At 40.8% G+C, this 20486-nt stretch overlaps 1 protein-coding gene across 3 annotated transcripts in view; it reads left to right on the top strand.

Annotated features, from left to right (window-relative positions):
- bcar1 (BCAR1 scaffold protein, Cas family member) overlaps positions 1-9431 on the top strand; it is a 46569-nt gene extending 37138 nt beyond the window's left edge. For 2 of the 3 annotated variants that reach the window (XM_085359504.1, XM_085359505.1), the window contains exons 3-8: positions 230-379; positions 1120-1215; positions 3016-3390; positions 4636-5505; positions 6773-6862; positions 7909-9431. In XM_085359504.1, coding sequence (XP_085215630.1) covers positions 230-379; positions 1120-1215; positions 3016-3390; positions 4636-5505; positions 6773-6862; positions 7909-8454 — 2127 coding nt within the window. In that variant the 3' untranslated portion in view covers positions 8455-9431. The remainder of the gene's footprint in view (positions 1-229; positions 380-1119; positions 1216-3015; positions 3391-4635; positions 5506-6772; positions 6863-7908) is intronic. The other variant, XM_085359506.1, reaches the window with a different exon arrangement.
- The last annotated feature ends 11055 nt before the right edge of the window (positions 9432-20486 follow it).

Below are 20486 nucleotides of genomic sequence, written 5' to 3'. Positions count from 1 at the left end.
ACTGAGCACCCTTTAGTGTCTGTTCATTCAGTGTAAAGAAGCAGCAAACAGATAAGGGGTTGATCTTTGTTTGTGCTGAAATATTTTTGTTATATGCATTTAAAGATTTTCATGGTCTGAACTGAATATAAATTATCTCTGGCTGTGTTATCAGATTAATGTTTGTCATACAACTACAGCTCTCGGCCATTTTTGACTGACACACCTGCCTCTGTGCTTTTGCATTCAGGTGGTAGTTCCTACCCGTGTTGGACAGGTGTATGTGTACGACGCAGTGAAACCAGACCAGGATGAATATGACGTTCCGCCCAGACTTCAACCTCCAGCTCAGCCAGACATATATGACGTGCCGCCCACCCGGCAGCAATACAGCACACAGGTGAGGCTGCTCATTGTATGTGTGTGTTGTTGTTATCACACAGAAGCTATCACACGTTTCCAGGCAATCATCACGGTCCTTCAATTTTGCTTTAATAGGTTATTAAATAGGTTATTAAAATGGAATTAAACACACACACACACACACACACACACACACACACACACACACACACACACACACACACACACACACACACACACACACACACACACACTATAAGTCAGTATATAGAAATTCCAATGCACAGATTTTACTCCTTTATTCCTAGCAGGTCATTATTTTGTTAGCAGTACTACTACAACAGTAATACTGTTGTATTACTCACTGGTTTGGCTGGACATTCATTTGGTTTCCACAGACTCAGTAGTAACTGGCCAAACTCCTGATGGAACTGATGGACATGAGCAAATTCCCGCCCTTAAATGCTCTGCTAGGTCTTTAGCTGCAGCTGTCTTTAGTTGCTGTTGTGTGTGGGTCTCTTCATTTTTGTCTTCAGTAACAGAAAAGTTTCTTTGTTTGGCTGAAATGAGGTGACTGACTTTGCATTAATGGATTTCTTTGCCTCAACAAACTCATGAGTAACTTTTTCAGTGGCTTCCTTCACCCCACAGCTTCAAACTGCAAACAGTTACATTCTCTTGCTTTGAAATGAGCTCAGCTCAGTCTGCAGCAACTATAAGTAATTATGATGCTATTTATTTATATAATAATTATGTCTGTCGCTTCTAAATGTTTAGGTGTATGACACTCCTCCCATGGTGATGAAGGGTCCCTCTGGTGGTCAAGATATATATGACACCCCTGCAAGCAGTGAGAAGAACCCACAGCAGATGGTAAGGATTTCGATTTGGGAGTTATCATGTAATATAACCATCTTACTGTCTTTCTGTAATTGTTTGATGCTGTGTTTGTGTGTACATGTCATAAGATATGACATAATCATTGGAAATGTACCCCCATTGCATCGACAGGGAAATAATTTTGGTAGTTTGATAACCTGTAGTAGACGTGCCGTACATTTCTGCAGTATTCAACTAAACAAAGTAGCTTGCACTTCACTCAGACTGGCTGTCAGTGCTGCAGAACTTTCTGCTGAGCTCAGTCCTGTCTGCGTGTTCAGACAGGTCGTCCTCCAGACTCTGCTCTTTACAACAGTGGTCCCTTTAAAACATGATATGGTAAATAACAGATAAAACCTGTAATATTTAAAACATAACCTTTTCAACTCATCTTTGATGGATGTCAAACTGAGTGGCACAGATTTCCCACTAGCAACAAGACTAACTGATTTTGAGTTACGATTTGTTTAGGAAATGACGTCAGTGTGTCACTGAGTAGGCAAATCAGCAAATGAAGTCTAACTTAGTGAAAATAGTTCAGTTTTGCTAAAACAGTGATTGATTCTATAAATGTTTTTACGGCACTGCACTGGTTTCAGAGAATTCTTTTCTTTTTTTAAAAAAATTCTCAAATTGTCACCAGTGTAACTCGTTGTCTTCTGTGTTCTGTTGGCTCTTTGACTCACATTCTGCAAACTGTATTTTAACTGTGCTGACCTTTATTCCATATTGCACCACAGGTAACAATGGAACTAGTTGGAACTAGATTAGTTTGAGGAGTGCGGCTGACATGAGCGCACTTGTACCAGAAACCTTCTTCTGTTCATTTGAAAGTATGCAGAATGCTGTGATTAACAGCATTCTGCATACTTTCCAGCTTGACTGCTCACAGTTTGAAGAGTGTTGCTGTCTGCCCGGGTGCAGCTGTTAGCAGGTGGCTGTGTAAACCTTACAACGAAGAAGCAAAAACAGAGCACCCAAAAACACAGTAATAAAAAAAGTATGCAAACAAGCATGAGTAGCAATCAAAGGCATCCTGTTAAAACATCTTTAATTTGTTTCTAATATGGATGCTAACAAAATGTAAATTACCGCCTCCTGACTGAAGAGCTGCATCTCTAAAAGTAAGATGTCAGGGTCATGATGATCGTGCGATATTCTCACCACTTATTATTATCTTACAAGAATGCTGCAGCCATGCAGTTCAGGTCTGCCACTTAACCATGTTTATAGTGGATAAAATTAGTCCTGAGGATGCCAGGATCAGGCCAAATTGTCAGCCATCTGATCTGATCTGATCTAAGACATGAATCCATACATGAAGAAGCAGGCCCTGATGTCTGTTTCTGGGATTACAGGAACATGCAGAAAGCATGGAGGCAGCCTAAACCTGCAGAAGAGCCACAAGAAGCTCTGTGCACGTTCAAAAGACAACTTGTGGATTTTGAAGACTTTAAAGACTCGCTTCAATTATTGATCATATCGACAGATTTTTTTTAAAACTGCAATTTGTTGAAAGCAATTTGTTAAACATTATTCACTTCGTTATTTTTTAAAGTACTTTCCTCAAAGTGCCTAAAATGTGTTCATATTACTATATGAAATCATGCACCACGTAGCACATACCATTACAGTTGATTAATTAAATCTGTTTAAAAGTGTGATTAACACTAATCAGTGCAAGGAAGAGATGAAAGCAGTTTTATTCACACATTATAATAATAAATATGACACTTGTCTTAATGAGATCTTTATAAGATAAAGTGTTTTTACAAGACTTCTCTGTCTCTTCAGGTTTATGACTTCCCCCCATCAGTGAGTAAGGATGTCAGTGATGTTCAACCAATCAGAGAGGAGACGTATGATGTGCCACCTCACTTTGCCAAACTAAAGCCCCAAGTCCCCATCACTCCGGGCCCGTACTTACACAACAACCTCAGCAGCAATGATGACGAACCGCCAATTCCAGAGGATGTGTATGATGTCCCGCCCCCAATCCTGACTGATAAGCATTATCATAGGGACAGGAGTGGGGCCAGTCAGGCCCCTCAGCAGATCTATGACATCCCAGCTGTACTGCGTGTTGGCCAGGATGTCTATGACTTCCCCCGGGAACGAGAGGAGACGGGGGAGAGGGCTGAGCAGAATGTCTATGACGTGCCCCCACAGGTATGACAGCTACAGGGCCGGCTTGTTTAATCGCATGAAATCAAGTTTGTGTAAGATGTTCCATCATCATCATCATCATCGCTATGCAGAGAGCACTGCTGGCTTTGTGACTCTGGCAGTGTGATGCTGTTGTGCTATTCAGACACACAGGAGCTCGCTCTTCAGTTAATGGTCTCGACAGCTTTATTCATGCAGACCCACAACAGTGACAGACAGAGCCGCGGTGCTTGTGTGATATTAATCACATGCTTCGTTGAACAGTATGTTAAGTGGTGTATAATATATGAGGTTGAACTTGTGGTTATTTTAATAACTACTTTAATAATTCAAAAGGCTGCATCCTATAAGTAGCTGTGTGAATGCAGCGATACACACACACACACACGCACACAAACTGTCTTACTTTTAAAATGAAAATGAACGGCTCCAGCTGCTGTATGATGCTGCAGTTATGATAAACTCAGGTTTATCTCACCAAGAAGCTCAACATTGTGTACAAACCCAGGAGTTTAAACATTAGTAGTGTGTTAACCTGACCTGAAAACATAGTCTTCATTGAAGGCTTAACACAAAATAGTGTTTCAGTTATCGTTTATTCATTTTAGGCTAGAATTAATGTGAAGTTGTAGAGCCAAGTTGATAACAATTTCAGCGAGCTAAGTAACCCAAAGATGTATAAAAGACATGTAGTCATATGTTGCATGCCTATAATGTGATGTGACTAGGTCGGACTTATTAAGGCTGCCATTATAAGTCGTGCCACGGCTGCACATTCATGCATGAAGCCTACACTTAAGATGCCATCAGATTAAATGAATAATACACCCCACTCTTGGCAGTAAATCCAGCCGTTATTAAAAGCTGCTGTTTAATCCAAGCTGTGACTGCTGTTCAGCTAGCGTCTCTGCTGTCTGGCATTGCTCGTGGTTTCTAATGAAGGGCTGCTTTGCAGGCCTGCTGGTTTTCACAATTTTGTAATTGTCAGTTTAACTGTGGATCGGTTGATTTTTTTTCTACTCCTCAGTCATTTGCAAATAATTTTCTGTTTATTATTCCTTTTATTCTCTCTGTAATAACGTGTATGTATTATTTTATTTATCTATTTATTTAGTCTTGTTTCCTTGTAAAAAAATAATAAGACCATCAATGCATGATTGTTTTACTGATGAAACTAACGCAGTTAGCTTAGCACACAATCAGGAAATGGGTGACTTGATTCTAATGCTACGCTAATGTGTTTTGCAGGTTGTACGTGATGCCCAGTCAGCCAGTGAAGAGCTGTCCATGTCTTTCAAGCGGCTGTCTGCCTCAAGCACAGGAAGCACAAGGAGCAATCACTCTGCTTCTTCATTAGATATGGTTCCTGTCCGCGACACCACCTCGCTTCCTGCTCCTGGCTCCATTCCAGGGAAACCCCTGGTCTTGGAAATGGATCAGGCCATGGAACGTCTGTCTCGTCTTCAGCAAGCTGTTGAGTCCAGTGTTTCCTTCATGATGTCATTCATCACAGGCAACTGGAGAAGCCCGGCTCATCTTGAAGGAAACCTCCCAGCCATTCATCAGGCTGCCGACAGGGTGCGTACCACTGTCCGAGATTTCTTAGAATTTGCCCGAGGCGCCGTGGCGAATGCTGCCCAGGCCACAGACCGCTCACTGCAGGCCAAACTGGGCCGCCAGGTCGGGAAGATGGAGGAGATCTTCCAGAATTTGATTCGACATAGTCAGAGCTTAGACGCTATTTCTTGGTCACACGCAGCACTCACAGCACCACCGCCGGGAGGGGATGACTTAGATCGACTGATCATGACGGCGCGAGGTATCCCTGACGATGCCAAGCAGCTTGCTTCTTTTCTCCATGGCAACGCTTCACTGCTCTTTAAAAAGACCACTCGCCAGCAGCAAATGCCTCTTCCTCCTATCCCAGGGGAGCTTAGTGGTCACACAACAGGATCTGGAAGTGGAAGCTATCAAGGAGGGGAGAAAGTGAACATTCAGTCACGGCCCCTTCCCTCCCCACCAAAGTTTACTGCTGCAGAAGAAGAGGAAGGTGTGGAGAGACCATATGAGACCACAGAGGAAGGATGGATGGAGGACTATGACTACGTACATCTGCAGGTACACACAGACACAGATTTGAGCCCTTTACAATAACAGGAATCACATATTAGCTTGGCAGTGTGACTGTATGTTTACATTAGCACATTTAGAAAATCCGCTCAGATTTGGCACTGATTGTACCAGAGCTCCCAAAGCTCCACACATCTGAAGCATCTGCTAATGATTCAGTTATAGGAGGCTGGTGGTAGAGAGAGACAGCCTACGTATATAAATAACATAAGCAGAATCATATCAGTTCACCATTTTTCCTGCTTCTACAGCAGCTACTCACTACTGCTGGCTTGAGTGTCCCAAGAGACTTACTGTTTCAGTAGTCGTCAGGTCCAGTCACTCGGCCATAATGGTTTCAATCATTGTTTGGTCTTTAAACTTGTCTGTTTGACTACAGGGACTTAATGTTTGCTGCACTTAATTCCTAAAACCCCCTGCATGTCCAAGACCATCACATGAAGCCTTGCTATGCGTCACGAGTGTTTCCCTGCAGAAACGAAGTGTCAAATCACGGCTCTGCGTAAAAAAAGTCTCCTCTGTAATTGCAGCTTTAACTGGTACAAGCGTGTGAATGAATCTGAGTTTTCTGTGAGCAGCTGCTCTCCATTTCCTAAAACGCTCTGTGGTTTATGGGTGTCACAGTGGTGCAGTCGTTAGCACTGTCTCTCCACCAGAGAGAGAACTGGGCTCATGGCAGATTCCTACCTCTCCCTGAGCCCAGTTCTGCTGGAGGTTTCTTCCTGTTAGTAGGGAGTTTTTCCTTCCCACTTTCACCAAGTGTTTGCTCACAGGGGGTTGACTGATTGTTGGGATTCTCTATGTATTACTGTACGGTCTTTACCTTACAATATAAAGTGGGTAGAGGCAACAGATGTGATTTGGTGCTGTATAAATAAAACTGAATTGAATTGATCACACTTTGGTTCTGACCACTTACACAGCCATGACTTAAGAATTATTCTTTACTGTGTTTACTATGTCACATTGTTTGACACAACACTTCCGGAAAAAATACCAAATGCTCATTAAACAGTGAAAACATTACAAGTGAGGCTGTAAGACTGTACTACACGTTTTCTAATCAAAGAAGTCTCTGACAAGTATTTTAGCAAGACTAAGAAAAATATAAGAGGGAAAATGGTGCTCCAGCACTGATCGATCACTTCCTGTTTGTCACCAGCAAAGACGTGTTTTAGATTGAGTGGTGTGTGTGTCTCTATGGGTGGGTGTACATGTAGTGTACTAACTGTGTGTCTATATGCTGATCTGTCAGGGAAAGGAAGAGTTTGAGAAGAACCAACGACAGCTGCTGGAGAAAGGCAACATTATCCGAAACAATAAGACACAGCTGGAGCAGCAGCAGGTACGTGTCTGTAGGACACCTCAGTGTGAGGACACCGGAGGAGCTGAGGATCAAAACACCGAGCTTCGGTGGACCATCTGCTTCTCCTCGCGAGCTGCCTCCTGTCTCCTACGCTACACCTCTACCTTCACTGTGCCTTACTGGTTCTTACATTTCTTTGACAAAGTCAGACCAAATAACAGTAAACAAATAAACTGCTTCAGTGGTTCTTAATAACTGAGGGACAAATGACCTCCAACACCAGCTCTCACACACACACACACACACACACACACACACACACACACACACACACACACACACTGTACATTTGTTACAAAGCTTTGAACTGTGTATGAAATTCTTTTGATTTGGATTTGGATTCATCACTACAAGCGACCCACTGGAGGTGGGAGTGCGAACTTTCACATGGCAACAATGAACAAAGGAAACCGACAATTCAATTCAATTTTATTTATATAGCGCCAAATCACAACAAAAGTCGCCTCAAGGCGCTTCATACACAAGCTTCGAACACAACCCAGATTTCAGAGCAAACGCCATTGCTCCAAATTGTTTACACTACAGCCTGCATTTATTTAATTATTCATTATTTATTATACTCTGTGCACTCTCTGCCTGCAATTTAGACTCATCAGTTAATCTAACCTCCCTGATTTGTAAGCCAGAGTTATGGAGGGCTGTGAAAATGCAGAGCAAATGTCACACAGAAAGGCCCTAACTGAGCAGGACTGCTTGCTGCTCCAGCAGCCAGCAGCGTTGGCCAACATGTGATTTTTCACTTTTAGCTGTTGCTTGCTGAAATAGAAAACAGTACGAGTTTTTAGTGGCAGCTTTTCTAGAAAGTAAAATCTGTCAGAGTTTGGTGGCTTAGTGTTTTGTTCAACCCAGAGCTTTAGTATTTAGTAGGTCAGTATGAACAGAACAGGCACAAATCTCAGAGAGGACTTTTGTTGGACAATTTAAAACAACGGAAAGAAATTCTAACTTGTTGTCATTGCAGATTCTAGTTATTAACTGTGTCTTCATTCTTTATCATCTTCCAGATTAAACAGTTTGAGCGTTTGGAGCAGGAGGTCAGCCGGCCAATCAACAACGACATGACCGGTTGGGTTCCATCCGCACACAACTCTCTGGCAAACTACCTGGCCCAGAACGGCTCTGGAGGCCCCGCCTCCTCCAAGTTGTGCCACGGTGACCGTCAGCTTATTCTCTTCTATCAAGAGCAATGCGAGCAGAACGTCACCACGGTGACAAATGCCATCGATGCCTTTTTTACTGCTGTCAACTCCAACCAGCCACCAAAGATCTTTGTGGCACACAGCAAGTTTGTCATTCTCAGCGCACACAAGCTGGTCTTCATTGGTGACACGCTGTCACGCCAGGCCAAATCTCCAGAAGTGAGGGCACGGGTAGCCCAAAGCAGCAACAGCCTCTGTGAAAAACTCAAAGACATTGTGATCAGTACGAAGACAGCAGCACTTCAGTATCCTTCCCCTGGAGCCTCCAGAGAGATGACAGAGAAGGTGAGGGAGCTTGCAGGGTGTACTCAGCATTTAAGGATGGTTCTGGGACAGCTCTTAGTGATGTAGAGGCAGAGGGGGAGGAGGAAAACAAACCAAACAGTGACTGAAATATTCCAGAACCTCGGAGCAGTGAATCTTCGCAGTAACACTGGGCAGACAACCCTCTGTACCCCATACAGCACTAACTAGGAGAACCTGGAGTTTGCTGGATCACAAAGTGCTGCACAAAACCCTGAACACCCTTCAGGTGTGTGAGGAGTCCCGTGTGCCTCTACAGGATGAGGCTTGCTATCTCTTACAGTCCTGGCATGCATGGAAATCCTGAGTGATCCTGTCCTTGGGGTCTGGGACCCTGTTTCGGACCGGGAGCACCAATTTTACTCCCATCCTTCGCTTCCTCCCTGTGCTGCCTTTCACTGGGACCATTTCATCCCATTTCCACTCTGCACTTTTTATTCTAGACAAAAAAAAAAAAAACATTTTCTCGTCAGTGGGCTGGGCCATAGGCTGTAAAATAATCAGTGTAAATATTTAAGTTACCTATGTATTCAGAAAATCAGAAAAAAGAAGACTATAGCACTTGCAGTGCATACACGTAAGAAAAGATGGGAACATAACTGTAGTTTTTAGACAGAACATCAGTAACTGTCATATTGCTATACCGTATAATTAAAATGTAATATGGCTCTGATTCTCGATCCTAATATAATTATTGTTATGGATGTGTAAATTGCAGATGATATGTATGACTCTGTGTTGTCGAATGTCGGAATGCTTTTCCATCCCCAATACAGGCAAACTTTCCAAACCCCACACAGGAGCACGCCGTGTGTGTCTGAGCCGTCTGAGGCTTGCTGAGTTGTCCACTCTGCATCCGGTTCCCCCCGAGCACACAACGCTGCTGCCAAAACATGCCGACATAGCCGTGCAGGTGCGGGACTGCAGATGCGATTATTTCCACGCCATCTAAGATGTTTATTTTAATTTTATTTTATTTTTGAAAACTGTATGTATTTTTTAATAGGCATGTAAAAGTCAAAAGGAATGAGAGTTTAAAGACAGCAAATGCAATTAAACCTGCATTTCCTTTTCTCTGGTCTCGTCATATTGTGTATTTTTTATTATTAAATAGTTGAAAATGATACGTAGTGTCAGACTCACTACTGGAATTACCTGAGAAAATGCAGGCAGTTTGCACAGGTATCTGTTTTGCCATAATTTCCTAATAACCAAAGATGATCTCAGTTCTATGTATAAACGTCAAAGGTCTCAGTCTGCTACACGTGGTCAGCTATCAGATTTCTCTCTCAGCAAGAGAAAATTAGTAGATCTTCTTTTTTTTTTTTTTTAAGGTTAAAGGAAAACTGTCTCGTTATATTTTTATGACATTGAAGAAAGACTAATGGGAATGTGACAGGTTGGGAACAAAACCGGTTTATCACTTTATTACAGAAGCAAACATGTAGAGTAAAATTATTTCCCCAGCTGTTAGCACTCATGTTTATAATAATATCTGTTACTACAGAGCATTTGGAAGCCACAGCCTTTGTGAAAGACAACACGGACGCCTTAACAACCATCTGAAGTTCAAATGTTGTTCATTCCAGTGCTAATTTTCTCTGTATACCATCATTTCTATGCCACCTCCAAACTATAAACTCTGCTTACTGGCTGAAATGCTTATAGAGATGTTAATATGATTAATGAATCTTTACATATAATACTGTCTGAAATTTCAGATTAAATTTTATTCCACTGTAGGAAATTATTGTCTCCCCGCAATGAAAACAGACAAATTTCTAAGCATGGCCAGATTATAGATCGTGAAGTCATTTCATTTCCTCTCTGGTGAACCGTGGCCAGCAGTTCAGTTTGCAGAAAGCTTCTAGTACATGTTAAAAAAAAGAAAAGAATAAATTAATTAAAAAAATCTCCTCCTCAATGCTTTATTATGTTTATATTCGTGTATGTTTTTTCTCATTTGAATTTTAACCTGAAAACATTGTCTATTAGCCTGGTTTTGACATGACGGCTACCAGGGGATGGTGTTGCCCTGCCAGTCCAGAAGCATCCCGCTGTCTTTGTTGCTAAGTGACGATATCACACTAAGCATGCCAAGTACGCTGTCCACGGTGGTCAAAGGAGCCTGTGGGAGACAACAGACACACAAAAGAAGAAAGTCACTGGAAAGGAAGCGGCTGGATCAGAACAAGCTTTATGATTTCTAATATGGGGAAGGCTAACAAGCTAAACGCTAAAAATGAAGTTTATTTTTGTTTGCAGTTTCAAGATTAGAGATTTAAAATGATCATTATTGGAGAAAAGGATGGTCGTGGTGTGGTTGTTAGCACTTTCATCTCATATCAACATTGATATTATGTAAAATGTAATTGGATTATCAAAAATAAATCAGAAAACAGAATCGGTGAGTGTTTCATGCTGTGTTTGTCTTTTTATTACTAAGCTGCTCTTACTTACCCTGAACTTACAATAATGCATCCAAATGTATAAATCTCAGAGCTAGTACAAGCAGTGATGTAATGCTAGGACTTACATTACGCTTGTCTAGTGAAACGTACAACGATATAAGGTTTTACATAAGCACAGTACTTGTTTGACCTAAAAGAACTTTCTGGAATCTGTAACAGAGATTTGGTGGGTTTCAGCAAATGTGATTGTTTCATATGAAAGCTGTTTAAAGGAAAACCATAATGTTTAAATGTATTCACTGAATAAAGTATTTTAAAGTTTTCATCACGTCACCTTTTCTCCTCCCATCTCAGTTTGGACCCAGCCTGGGTGTATGGCTGTCACCACTATATTGTGAGTCTTGAAGTCTTCGGCTTGACAGCGAGTCAGCATGTTCAGTGCTGCCTGATGACAGGAGAAACAGCACATTTCTTTATTGTTAAGCGTAATACAAACATATAAGTATTACACTTATTGAAATTATTATTAATTATTAATCAATACAGGTGTCTAAAGCCAAACAACTGAACCACATGATGCTTTAATTACTGCGTGTCAAGCTCCTTTCACTGAATCTGGTCTATGTCATTGAATCACAGTTACTTATTAAAATGTTAGTAAAGAAAAACTCTAAAAGATAAGCACAGACAGAATAAACAAGTTTAGGAAGAAAGTCAGGATATTTGATTCTTTTTAACAGTACCTTGCTTATTCTATAAGGATACATCTGTGCTGCTGAGAAGGTCTCTGGACATTTCTCTATGGATGAAATAGCTGTGGAGATGTTGATGATGGCTGAGCTGCAGGCAGTTTTATTATCTAAGACAAAGTGGGACAAACAGATTAGCATCATGACTGGGAAACGAAAAGAACTGTGTGTGTGAGGATAGTTTGCATCTCTGAACCTGCACCAACCAACACGTTCTGTGATGCAATCCACCTGCGAAAGAATTCAAATCTATTTACTTTTGTAAATGTATTAATGCAGAGAAAACGCTCCACTCTTCTTTAAGTATAACTGTCTAGAATTCTGCATATTCTGTCGTATTTTCTAGTCCTATTCAGGAAAGGATCTGGCGAGATTACACCTCTCTGCTGACAAACTGTGTGTGCCCCCAGAAGATCCGGAGTGGCTTGATGGATGGATATAACGGTTGTATTAATGTCTTTCATTCATTGACAATTGAAGAATATTTAATTTCTTTGCTTTGAGCAAATCTTGGGTTTTTGGATCGCACTATGAAGCTCCGTCTGCTCAGTGTTGCAGCATTAGTCTGAATGTGAGCAGAGTGCAGCCCTGTACTCTCAGTTCATCCTGCTGCTTCTATCAGCAGTCAGATAATTAATAAACACCAGTGACCCACTTCCATTGGCAGCCATACGTGCCCATGCCGATCATGAGCTGTTTCTCTCCTCCACACTTTACTTTTCCATTCCGGTACAAAATAATCGCCATTTAAACGTTACTCTGTCTCTCTTCTACAAGGTGTCTTTGTCGTGTCTTCCTTCACTCATCTCCAACCAGTTGCAGCAATTGGTTGGCCGCTGCTCCCTGACCCTGGCTCTGTTGGAGGTTTCTTCCTGTGAAAAGGGAGTTTTTCCTTCCCACTGTCGGCAAGCGCTTGCTCATAGAGGTTGTCTGATTGTTGGGATTCTCTATGTATTACTGTAGGGTCCTTACTTTACAATATAAAGTGTCTTGAGGCAACCATTGTTGTGATTTGGCAATTGAATTGAATTGAACTGGCTTTAGGAGGTGGATAACTTGCAGCTAGGCAAATCTTCAACTCAGCTTTTTGTAAATTGGATATAATCTCATATTAACTCTTATCAGGCAAGCTAATCCCATTACTTTAATATGAAAGCTCAAATGGACCCCTGTACTGCCAAGCCGGGGTACCACTCACACATTTACAACACATTATTTCGTGCCTTTGAATTTTGCTTGTCATGCACACAGGACATTTGGGCTTAATTATTTTGCCTGCTTATAATTCAAAGTTATGGGGATCAAATCACTGACCTTCTGACCAAATAACCTAGTCACAGTTGCAGTGAGATGGAGCATGAAACCATAAGTATGTACTCACTCCACTGAGTGTTTTCCCAATGATGGTATCCTACATTCAACATAACATGAAAGAACAGATACATACCATTGCCCTTTGCAGAAGAATCCCTCTGTGCTGCTTTTTTCAGGAGTGGAAGAAACATCTGAAAGTACAAAACTTACAGTTTACATGTGTGAAATTATAGCACATTTAAAAAATAAAATAAAATGAAAGATGTGAAATAAAAATGTGAAACTCCCATCAAATATGTTAAACCTAAGAAATGAGTCTGTTTCAAAAATGTAATGTAAGGAGTAAAAAGTAGAGGTGTTTGGGTAAAAATCTGGGAAGTGAAAGTACAATGTTCTCAGAACATGAAATACTCAAAGCACAAATACCTGAAAATTCTACTTGCGTAACAAAGTATTTGTACTTCCCACGTCTGCAGAGAACAAACCAACCTTTGCAATGGTAAATGGTCCAACCACATTGGTTTCATACACCTCCATCATGTCGTTTTTCTTGGTAGCAGATAATGCTCCTGACAAGGCCGGTTTCCTAATACCAGCATTGTTGATAAGGATATTCAACCCAGCATCCCCGATCTGATCTTGCACAGCCTGCACAGCAGCTGAGATACTTTCCTCATCTGCAACATCTACAGGTAGATGTATAGAAATACAAATCATAATGACCAAGGTCTTTTGAATGTCAAAAAAAAACTGTGGAAGATTATGAGTTTAAAAAAAAGGTTTCATTTCTATGTATGTATTTGCCTTTGAATCTCAGATTCTCAAGTGAATATTTCAACACTTCCATTATTATGTGAGAGGCCTGATGAGATTAAAGTAAGGCACTATCAAAAACCTGAGTGCACCCGTAGTGGGAAGGTTCTCAGATTTTAATAACTAAGTTGTAAGTAAGAAATCAGTGCATAGACTCAGCAACACTTCCAGAATTCACTGTCTGTGAGCCTCCAGTGTTTTAGTGTCATAATTGGAAATGTTTCAGCACACATTTGGAAATGGTGTTGGAAGTGTATGCAGAGTTAAATGAAGGCGGATTGTTTTTACCTAGCTTGATTATAGTGATCTTTCCAGGATGTCGGGTGGTTAACTGTCTCAGTGCCTGAAGGGAACAGAAAGAATATATATAAATATTTATGTTGTTATTCCATGAAATCACGTCTATAGCCAGTGACTCACAACAGAAATGATTGATGTGCATACAAATCTAAGGCTTGTCCTCAGGAATTCCAGATTCCAAAGCAACAGTGTAAGGAGAACGTGTATGTACAGTTAAGATGTTAACTGTCAATAGCAAATGTATTGTCCAACAATCTGTGACTGAAGGGAAATAAATGAACAACCCGGAGAATGCAGCAACACTTAAATTGAGAACACAACTAATGCACACCGATTTGTTGCAGACCTTATATACACTTTTCACTGTTTCGTAGTGATCAAAACTGACATATCAAGTTGCCTTCAACAGCTTTGCTACATCTTTTGCTTCTGTGCTGAAAATGGAGCCTGCGAGAGAAGTTTTGCAGCCAGACCCCCGTAGAGTTAGCCGTGCTACACCGTCACACTTTGAAACCAAATGAAAGATGTTTATACCAAATTTGTTGACTAGTTTTAGACTATTAGGTTAGCTTAGGCCTTGTAAAATGAAAATGGACCCCTCTTCATACTTTCATGACTTTTTTTATGTTGTATTCTCATAATTACAAGATGATGTTATGATAAAGTTATCTGCAGATGCTGACAATAACAACATAACAATTTATTTACAATACAAAGTTGTGTTGTTGTGATTTGGCACTATATAAGTAAAATAAGTGAAATGAACAGATGATACACAGTCAACCTTCACATGTGTGCATGTGAGGGTTGCTCTAGCAGTTGATGTGAGAACCACAAGAAGCATTTATGTGTAACAGTCTCACCTCAGTTCTGCTTCCTTCAGGCTCTCTGGAGCAGGCATAGATGTGAGCCTCTTGTCCTGTCGTCTCTGCCAGCTGTTTCACCAGCTCCAAACCAAGGCCTCTGTTGGCCCCTGTCACTAAAATGTTCCCTTTCAGTTCCACTGGCATGTTGGCTGATCCGCTGGTCAAACAGTAGCTCCTGCCTGACTATTCTTTTGAGAGTAACTGAGCATGTGTTAGAGTGTGCTGCCGCTGTTGCACCATTTGAAAAAAAAACACCTTGTGTGTGACAACATAAGGTGGCTTGCAAAAGTATTCGGCCCCCTTGAACTTTCCCACATTTTGTCACATTACAGCTACAAACATGAATCAATTTTATTGAAAGACCACGTGAAAGACCAACACAAAGTGGTGTACACGTGAGAAGTGGAACGAAAATCTTACATGATTCCAAACATTTTTTACAAATAAATAACTGAAAAGTGGGTGACTGGGTGTTTTGTCACCTATTCCATTACTACTGCCAGCCAACACCAGAAAACCTATAGATTTTTATAAGCCAGTTTACAGCTTTTTCTTTTCAGAGTGCATAGTTAGCGATAGGATTTAAAGTATCCAAATGATGTACATTAAAAATTATTAAAAAGACTGTAATAGTGTCAAGACTATAAATATGTGGAAAGTGTGAGGTTGACCACTGCTGGAGAAAGATGAAGTTACCCAATGGCCAAACACAAAAAAAGAAGAAATGGCCTCATCCAGTCTTAGAAAACACAGTTTTGACAGAATCTAAAGTGAAAGATGTACACTAATGAAAAAGGGATCATCTCAGTCCAAAGACTTAAGAAGACTAATGTTTAATTTGTAATATTTATTACAAGATTACAAGGTAACATTATTATTATGTTCTTGTCAGTGCATATGCCCAAAGGTTGGATGTCCGAAGAGAAAGAGGAATTCTGGAGTAAGCTGGGAGAAAAAAGTTGTGGCTTTCTTACCTAATGCTCTCTAGTGTTTCGCCAGCAGAGCCAGATATTTTCTTCAGACTGTTCAAAAATAGCATTTATGATGAAATTGCTGAAGGCACAAGCTTTAAAGACAGGACAAGCAGTTTTGAAGTCAAATCTGAATCTGTCGTCAGAAGTTTATTAATAAATTTCAAAGTGTTTTCAGCAAGGGCACACAGTACACCCGGCCTGGCGAGGCAAAGCTGGAGTGTCGGACTGCAGCTTGTCGGTCTGGTGACTCAAACGGGCTCTCCTCCACACTGTCCTCATTTATAAAGTGCTTTACAAAGCTGGACATTACAGCTAACAACTGGAGTTTCAGTGCTGCTAGCCAAATAGGACGAGTCAATTACTGCCAAAGAGACAGACAGTGAAGGTGGAAGTGTCCTCAGTGTCTTAACATAAAACTCATTGTTGCAGCAAGTGGGGCAGCACAAATGTAATCCCCTTAAAGTGATGTTAACTAATGTAAGTGAAGGAAACGGCTTCCAGGGCCTAATCCGTGGATCGGCTTCCTCCGAGGCGTGGGCGTCTATCAGCAGAGATTGTACCTTCACCTATCAGCAGAGATTGTACCTTCACCTATCAGCAGAGAATGTCCCTTAATCTGTAACACAGTCAAATATATTCTCAAGTAACATTCAAGCATGCCATTCAGCGTGTTAGTACGAGCTCGGGAGCAGCTTGGGAGAACAAGAAAACAGAGACTGCTTCAGGTTGTCTTCCCAAATCGACTCAACTTTATTCTCAAGTACAACAGTTTATATAGAGGGAAAAATTCATGAGTCAGCAGATTCTCAGTTTAAACCAGTACAGACCAAGATAAGGGAGCGTCTTCCTGCCCTTGGGTGAAGAAGCATCCTTTGTATAGTTTATCAGTTCAGCTACAATTATGATTATCTCAGCGACATATTTTCAAGGCACGAAATAAAGAGTTCTTTCATTAGTGAATTCTGAAACAAACCATCTGGCCTTCAACAGGCGTCTCCTAAGAGATTTAGAAACTAATGTAGCTGAGGGAGTGATCTCTGTGGTATTTCAACCTTGTACCAGCCTGTGATTCTCACACATCAATTCTTGGGTCAAAGAGAAAAATAACTAAAACAAAGGGGCCTTATTGAATGACAGAGTTTTCCTGTATAATGTCACTATAAAACAATATCCAGTAAATGCTCCCATGGTACTAAAATACCTAACAGTAAGTTTATTAGCCGCAACCAACCAACCCGGTGACATAATGTCCTGAAACGACTCCCATCAGTTCATCTGCACGTAGCTGGATTTGAGCAGACAGTATGTCTGAACACCTCAGACTTCATTCGGCTGCTTCTGTCCTGTGTCACATCATCAATAAACACTAGTGTCCCAGTGCCACTGGCAGCCATACACCCCAAACCATCACACTGTTTTACAGATGATGTGATTTGGATCGTGAGCTGTTCCACACCTTCTCCATACTTTTTTCTTGCCATCATTCTGGTCGAGGTTGATCTTGGTTTCATCTGTACAAAGAATGTTTTTCCAGTACTGTGCTGGCTTTATTAGATGTTTCTAGCAAAGTCCAATCTAGCCTTTCTATTCTTGAGGCATATGAGTGGCTTCCCCTTTGCAGTGAATCCTCTGTATTTACTTTAATGCAATCTTCTCTTTATGGTAGATATGGATGTTGATATGCTTACCTCCCAGAAAGTGTTGTTCATTTTTATGGCTTTTAGGGTTTAGGGATTTTATGGCTTGATCCACCACAACTGTGTTCCGTGGACGTCCAAGTCTTTTTGCATTACTGAATTCACCAGTGCTTTCTTTCTTTCTCAGCATGTACCAAAATTCAGATTTTCCCACTCCTACTGTTGTAACAATTTCTTTAATTGTATAAACAATGCATTTTACTATTGCAATGTAATGTTTATAAGGTTGGGGGAACCTGCAGTCAGCTGAGACTGAGGAAGTCACTTGGGTGAGTGATGAAACATTTCATCCACTGAAAATGTTACATCCAGATTAACAGAATCAACCTTTTGGGATTTGGATGAAAAAACTGTTTTTAAATGCTCCCAACTGTGGGTCACCACATGTACATGCCCAAGTTGTGACTGGGTTGCCCCGAGCAAATAACGTATTGCCAGACCCCGTAAATTTTACCTTGGTAGTCATCAGCGACAGCTTGGAGACTGGGGCCTCAGGACTCCAACAACTGGAACAACTGGACTCCAGCCAGACTCATCAGTGAGCATCAGTAATCTTTTATGGTGTTCTCTGCTGGGGCAGCAGTATCTCCACTGGGTAAGGGAGAAACTGAACAGGCTGATCAAGAAGGCCAGCTCTGTTCTGGCATGTCCTCTTGACCCAGTGGAAGGATTCAGTGACAAGACGATGCCACTGAGCTGTCATCCCCATCACTCCCAACCCTGACAGCACGGGGTGGGAGTGACGGTGCACCCACAGTGTGCAAATTGTACCAAACTGCAAAATACTTAGCTATGCCTCTAATGAAACCTCTGCTTGCTCTGTTTCACTTCTGCAACATCAGTCTTTCCACAGGTAATACCCATATGTTGATTCATGGTTTTCATCAGTTTTCAGACTACTGCAGCATATTTTAAAAGGGGTTATGTGCTGTAAAAGACAAAAAAAAAAAAAAGTTATTCTTCTCCGTATTCAATCCTCAGGTACTGCTGTGATGCTTACACCTATGACTAAGTCCCACTTTGCTAGGTGCACTTGTTCAACTTTTCATTAAATCAAATATCTGATCAGTCAATCACATGGTAGCAACTTAGTGGATTTAGACATGTAGACATGGTCAAGACGATCTGCTGAAGTTCAAACCAAGCATCAGAATGTAGAAGAAAGGGGATTTAAGTGACTTTGGCCAAGACATGGATGGTTCTGCCAGACAGGGTAGTCTGAGTATTTCAGAAACTATTAGTCTGCTGGGATTTTCCCAAAGAAATTTATAGTACAAAAAAGTACCATAAAATATTCAGTGAGCAGCAGTTCTTTGGTTAAAGAAGAGGTCAGAGGAGAATAGCCAAACTGCTTTGAGCTGATAGAAAAGCAACAGTTATTCAAATAACTACTCAACCAAATTGCAACCAAGGTATGCAGAAGAGCATGTCAAACCTTGATGTTGATGAGCTACAGCAGCAAAACAACTGCTGCTTCTATCAGCAAAAGACAGAAAAAAAAATCAGGCTTTTAGTTGCAAGCTGAACAACAGAAAAACAGAAAAACGTTGCCTGGGTTGAGTCTGAATTTCTGCTGCAACATTCAGATGGTAGTGTCAGAATTTAATGTAAACAGCACGACAAACTGATCTCACCTGATATCTCAAATCAACAGTTCAGGCTGCTGCTGGTGTAATGATGTGGGGGTATTTCTGTGCTACACTTTGAGCGCCTTAAATGATCTTTAACACCACAGCCCACTTGAGTATTATGGCGGACCATGTCCATCCCTTCATGACCCCAGTGTACCTATCTTCTGATGGCTCCTTCTAGATTAATAATGCAAAGAAACTGAATGTTTTCAAAATACACTTCTCAACCCATCTGCCTTCTCTCTAGGTCCTGAGCACTAAAGACACAAGTATTGCTAGAGACTTTGGTAGAAATGTGGATTCTGGGAAAGTTCCCAACACCTGTTGACTGTAGAAAGTGATTGCCTCAGGTGGCAGAGTAGGTTGCCCACTAATTGGAACTTCAATGGCTCATTTCCAAATCCTCCTGTGCTTATAGATGAATGAGACGTACAAAGTGCTAAAACTGAGTACAAAGGTGTTATGTAAGTACCAGTTCATTTTACCAACGACTTGATTTTAAAAGGAAGAAAAAAAATCAGGTTAATAGTTTTACTTAAGTAAAAGTTGCTATATAGAGGAGTTGTCCATTAAAATGCAACAAAGACCAGTGTAGGTGAAGGGAATGTATAGCGTTACCTCTTTTAAACAGTTTTGAAGCAACCTGTTTGCTCTGAGTTTCAAATATCAAAGAGTAGGTTTACTGAGCCATAATCAGCTGTTAGCTGAAATAGAATTTCAGATATTGCATGCTGATTAAATGCAGAGTGGTGTATACATTCAACTTTCAACCCTTTAAAGGCAAATTTATCATATATGATGCATACGATTTGAGACTTCTACATAATCAGTGTAGGACCTCCAAAACTGGAGGTAACAAAGAAGTTAAAAATGAAAACGAATATATGCAAATTCAAATTTCATTTCTTAAGAAATTGTCACAAGGATCCTCAAAAACTCAATTTTCCAAAAAATAAAAATAAAAAATCATGATTTGGGCTTTAAAGGTTTACATATCCTAAACAAGGCAGTCTGAGAGTGAACTGCATTGGAGTGAGGTCTTCTTTAAGATGAGGCCTGATTACACAGGTCTGCAAAAGAAAATAAAAATGATATTTTAGGGTGCTGAATCTAAAAATGATCTCAATTTCCCTCCATCACATACAGTGTTTTTGCAAATCATGAGGAGTTTACATTAAAAAGAAATCACAACAGCAATGAAAAAAAAATCAATATTTTATTACAATTAACTAATTTTGCATAATTTTTCTGAGATTCCTTACCACTGAACAAAATAGATCTGTTGGGATGTCTTGAAGAATGGGACATGGACCATCTGAGCTCCT

This window comes from Diplotaxodon limnothrissa, linkage group LG7 (assembly GCF_057381915.1).
Source record: "Diplotaxodon limnothrissa isolate DT_005_m linkage group LG7, D_limnothrissa_male_GT1.1, whole genome shotgun sequence".
Taxonomy (NCBI): domain Eukaryota; kingdom Metazoa; phylum Chordata; class Actinopteri; order Cichliformes; family Cichlidae; genus Diplotaxodon; species Diplotaxodon limnothrissa.
Note: the sequence above shows the minus strand (reverse complement) of the source record. Positions and strands in the feature narration are given on the sequence as shown.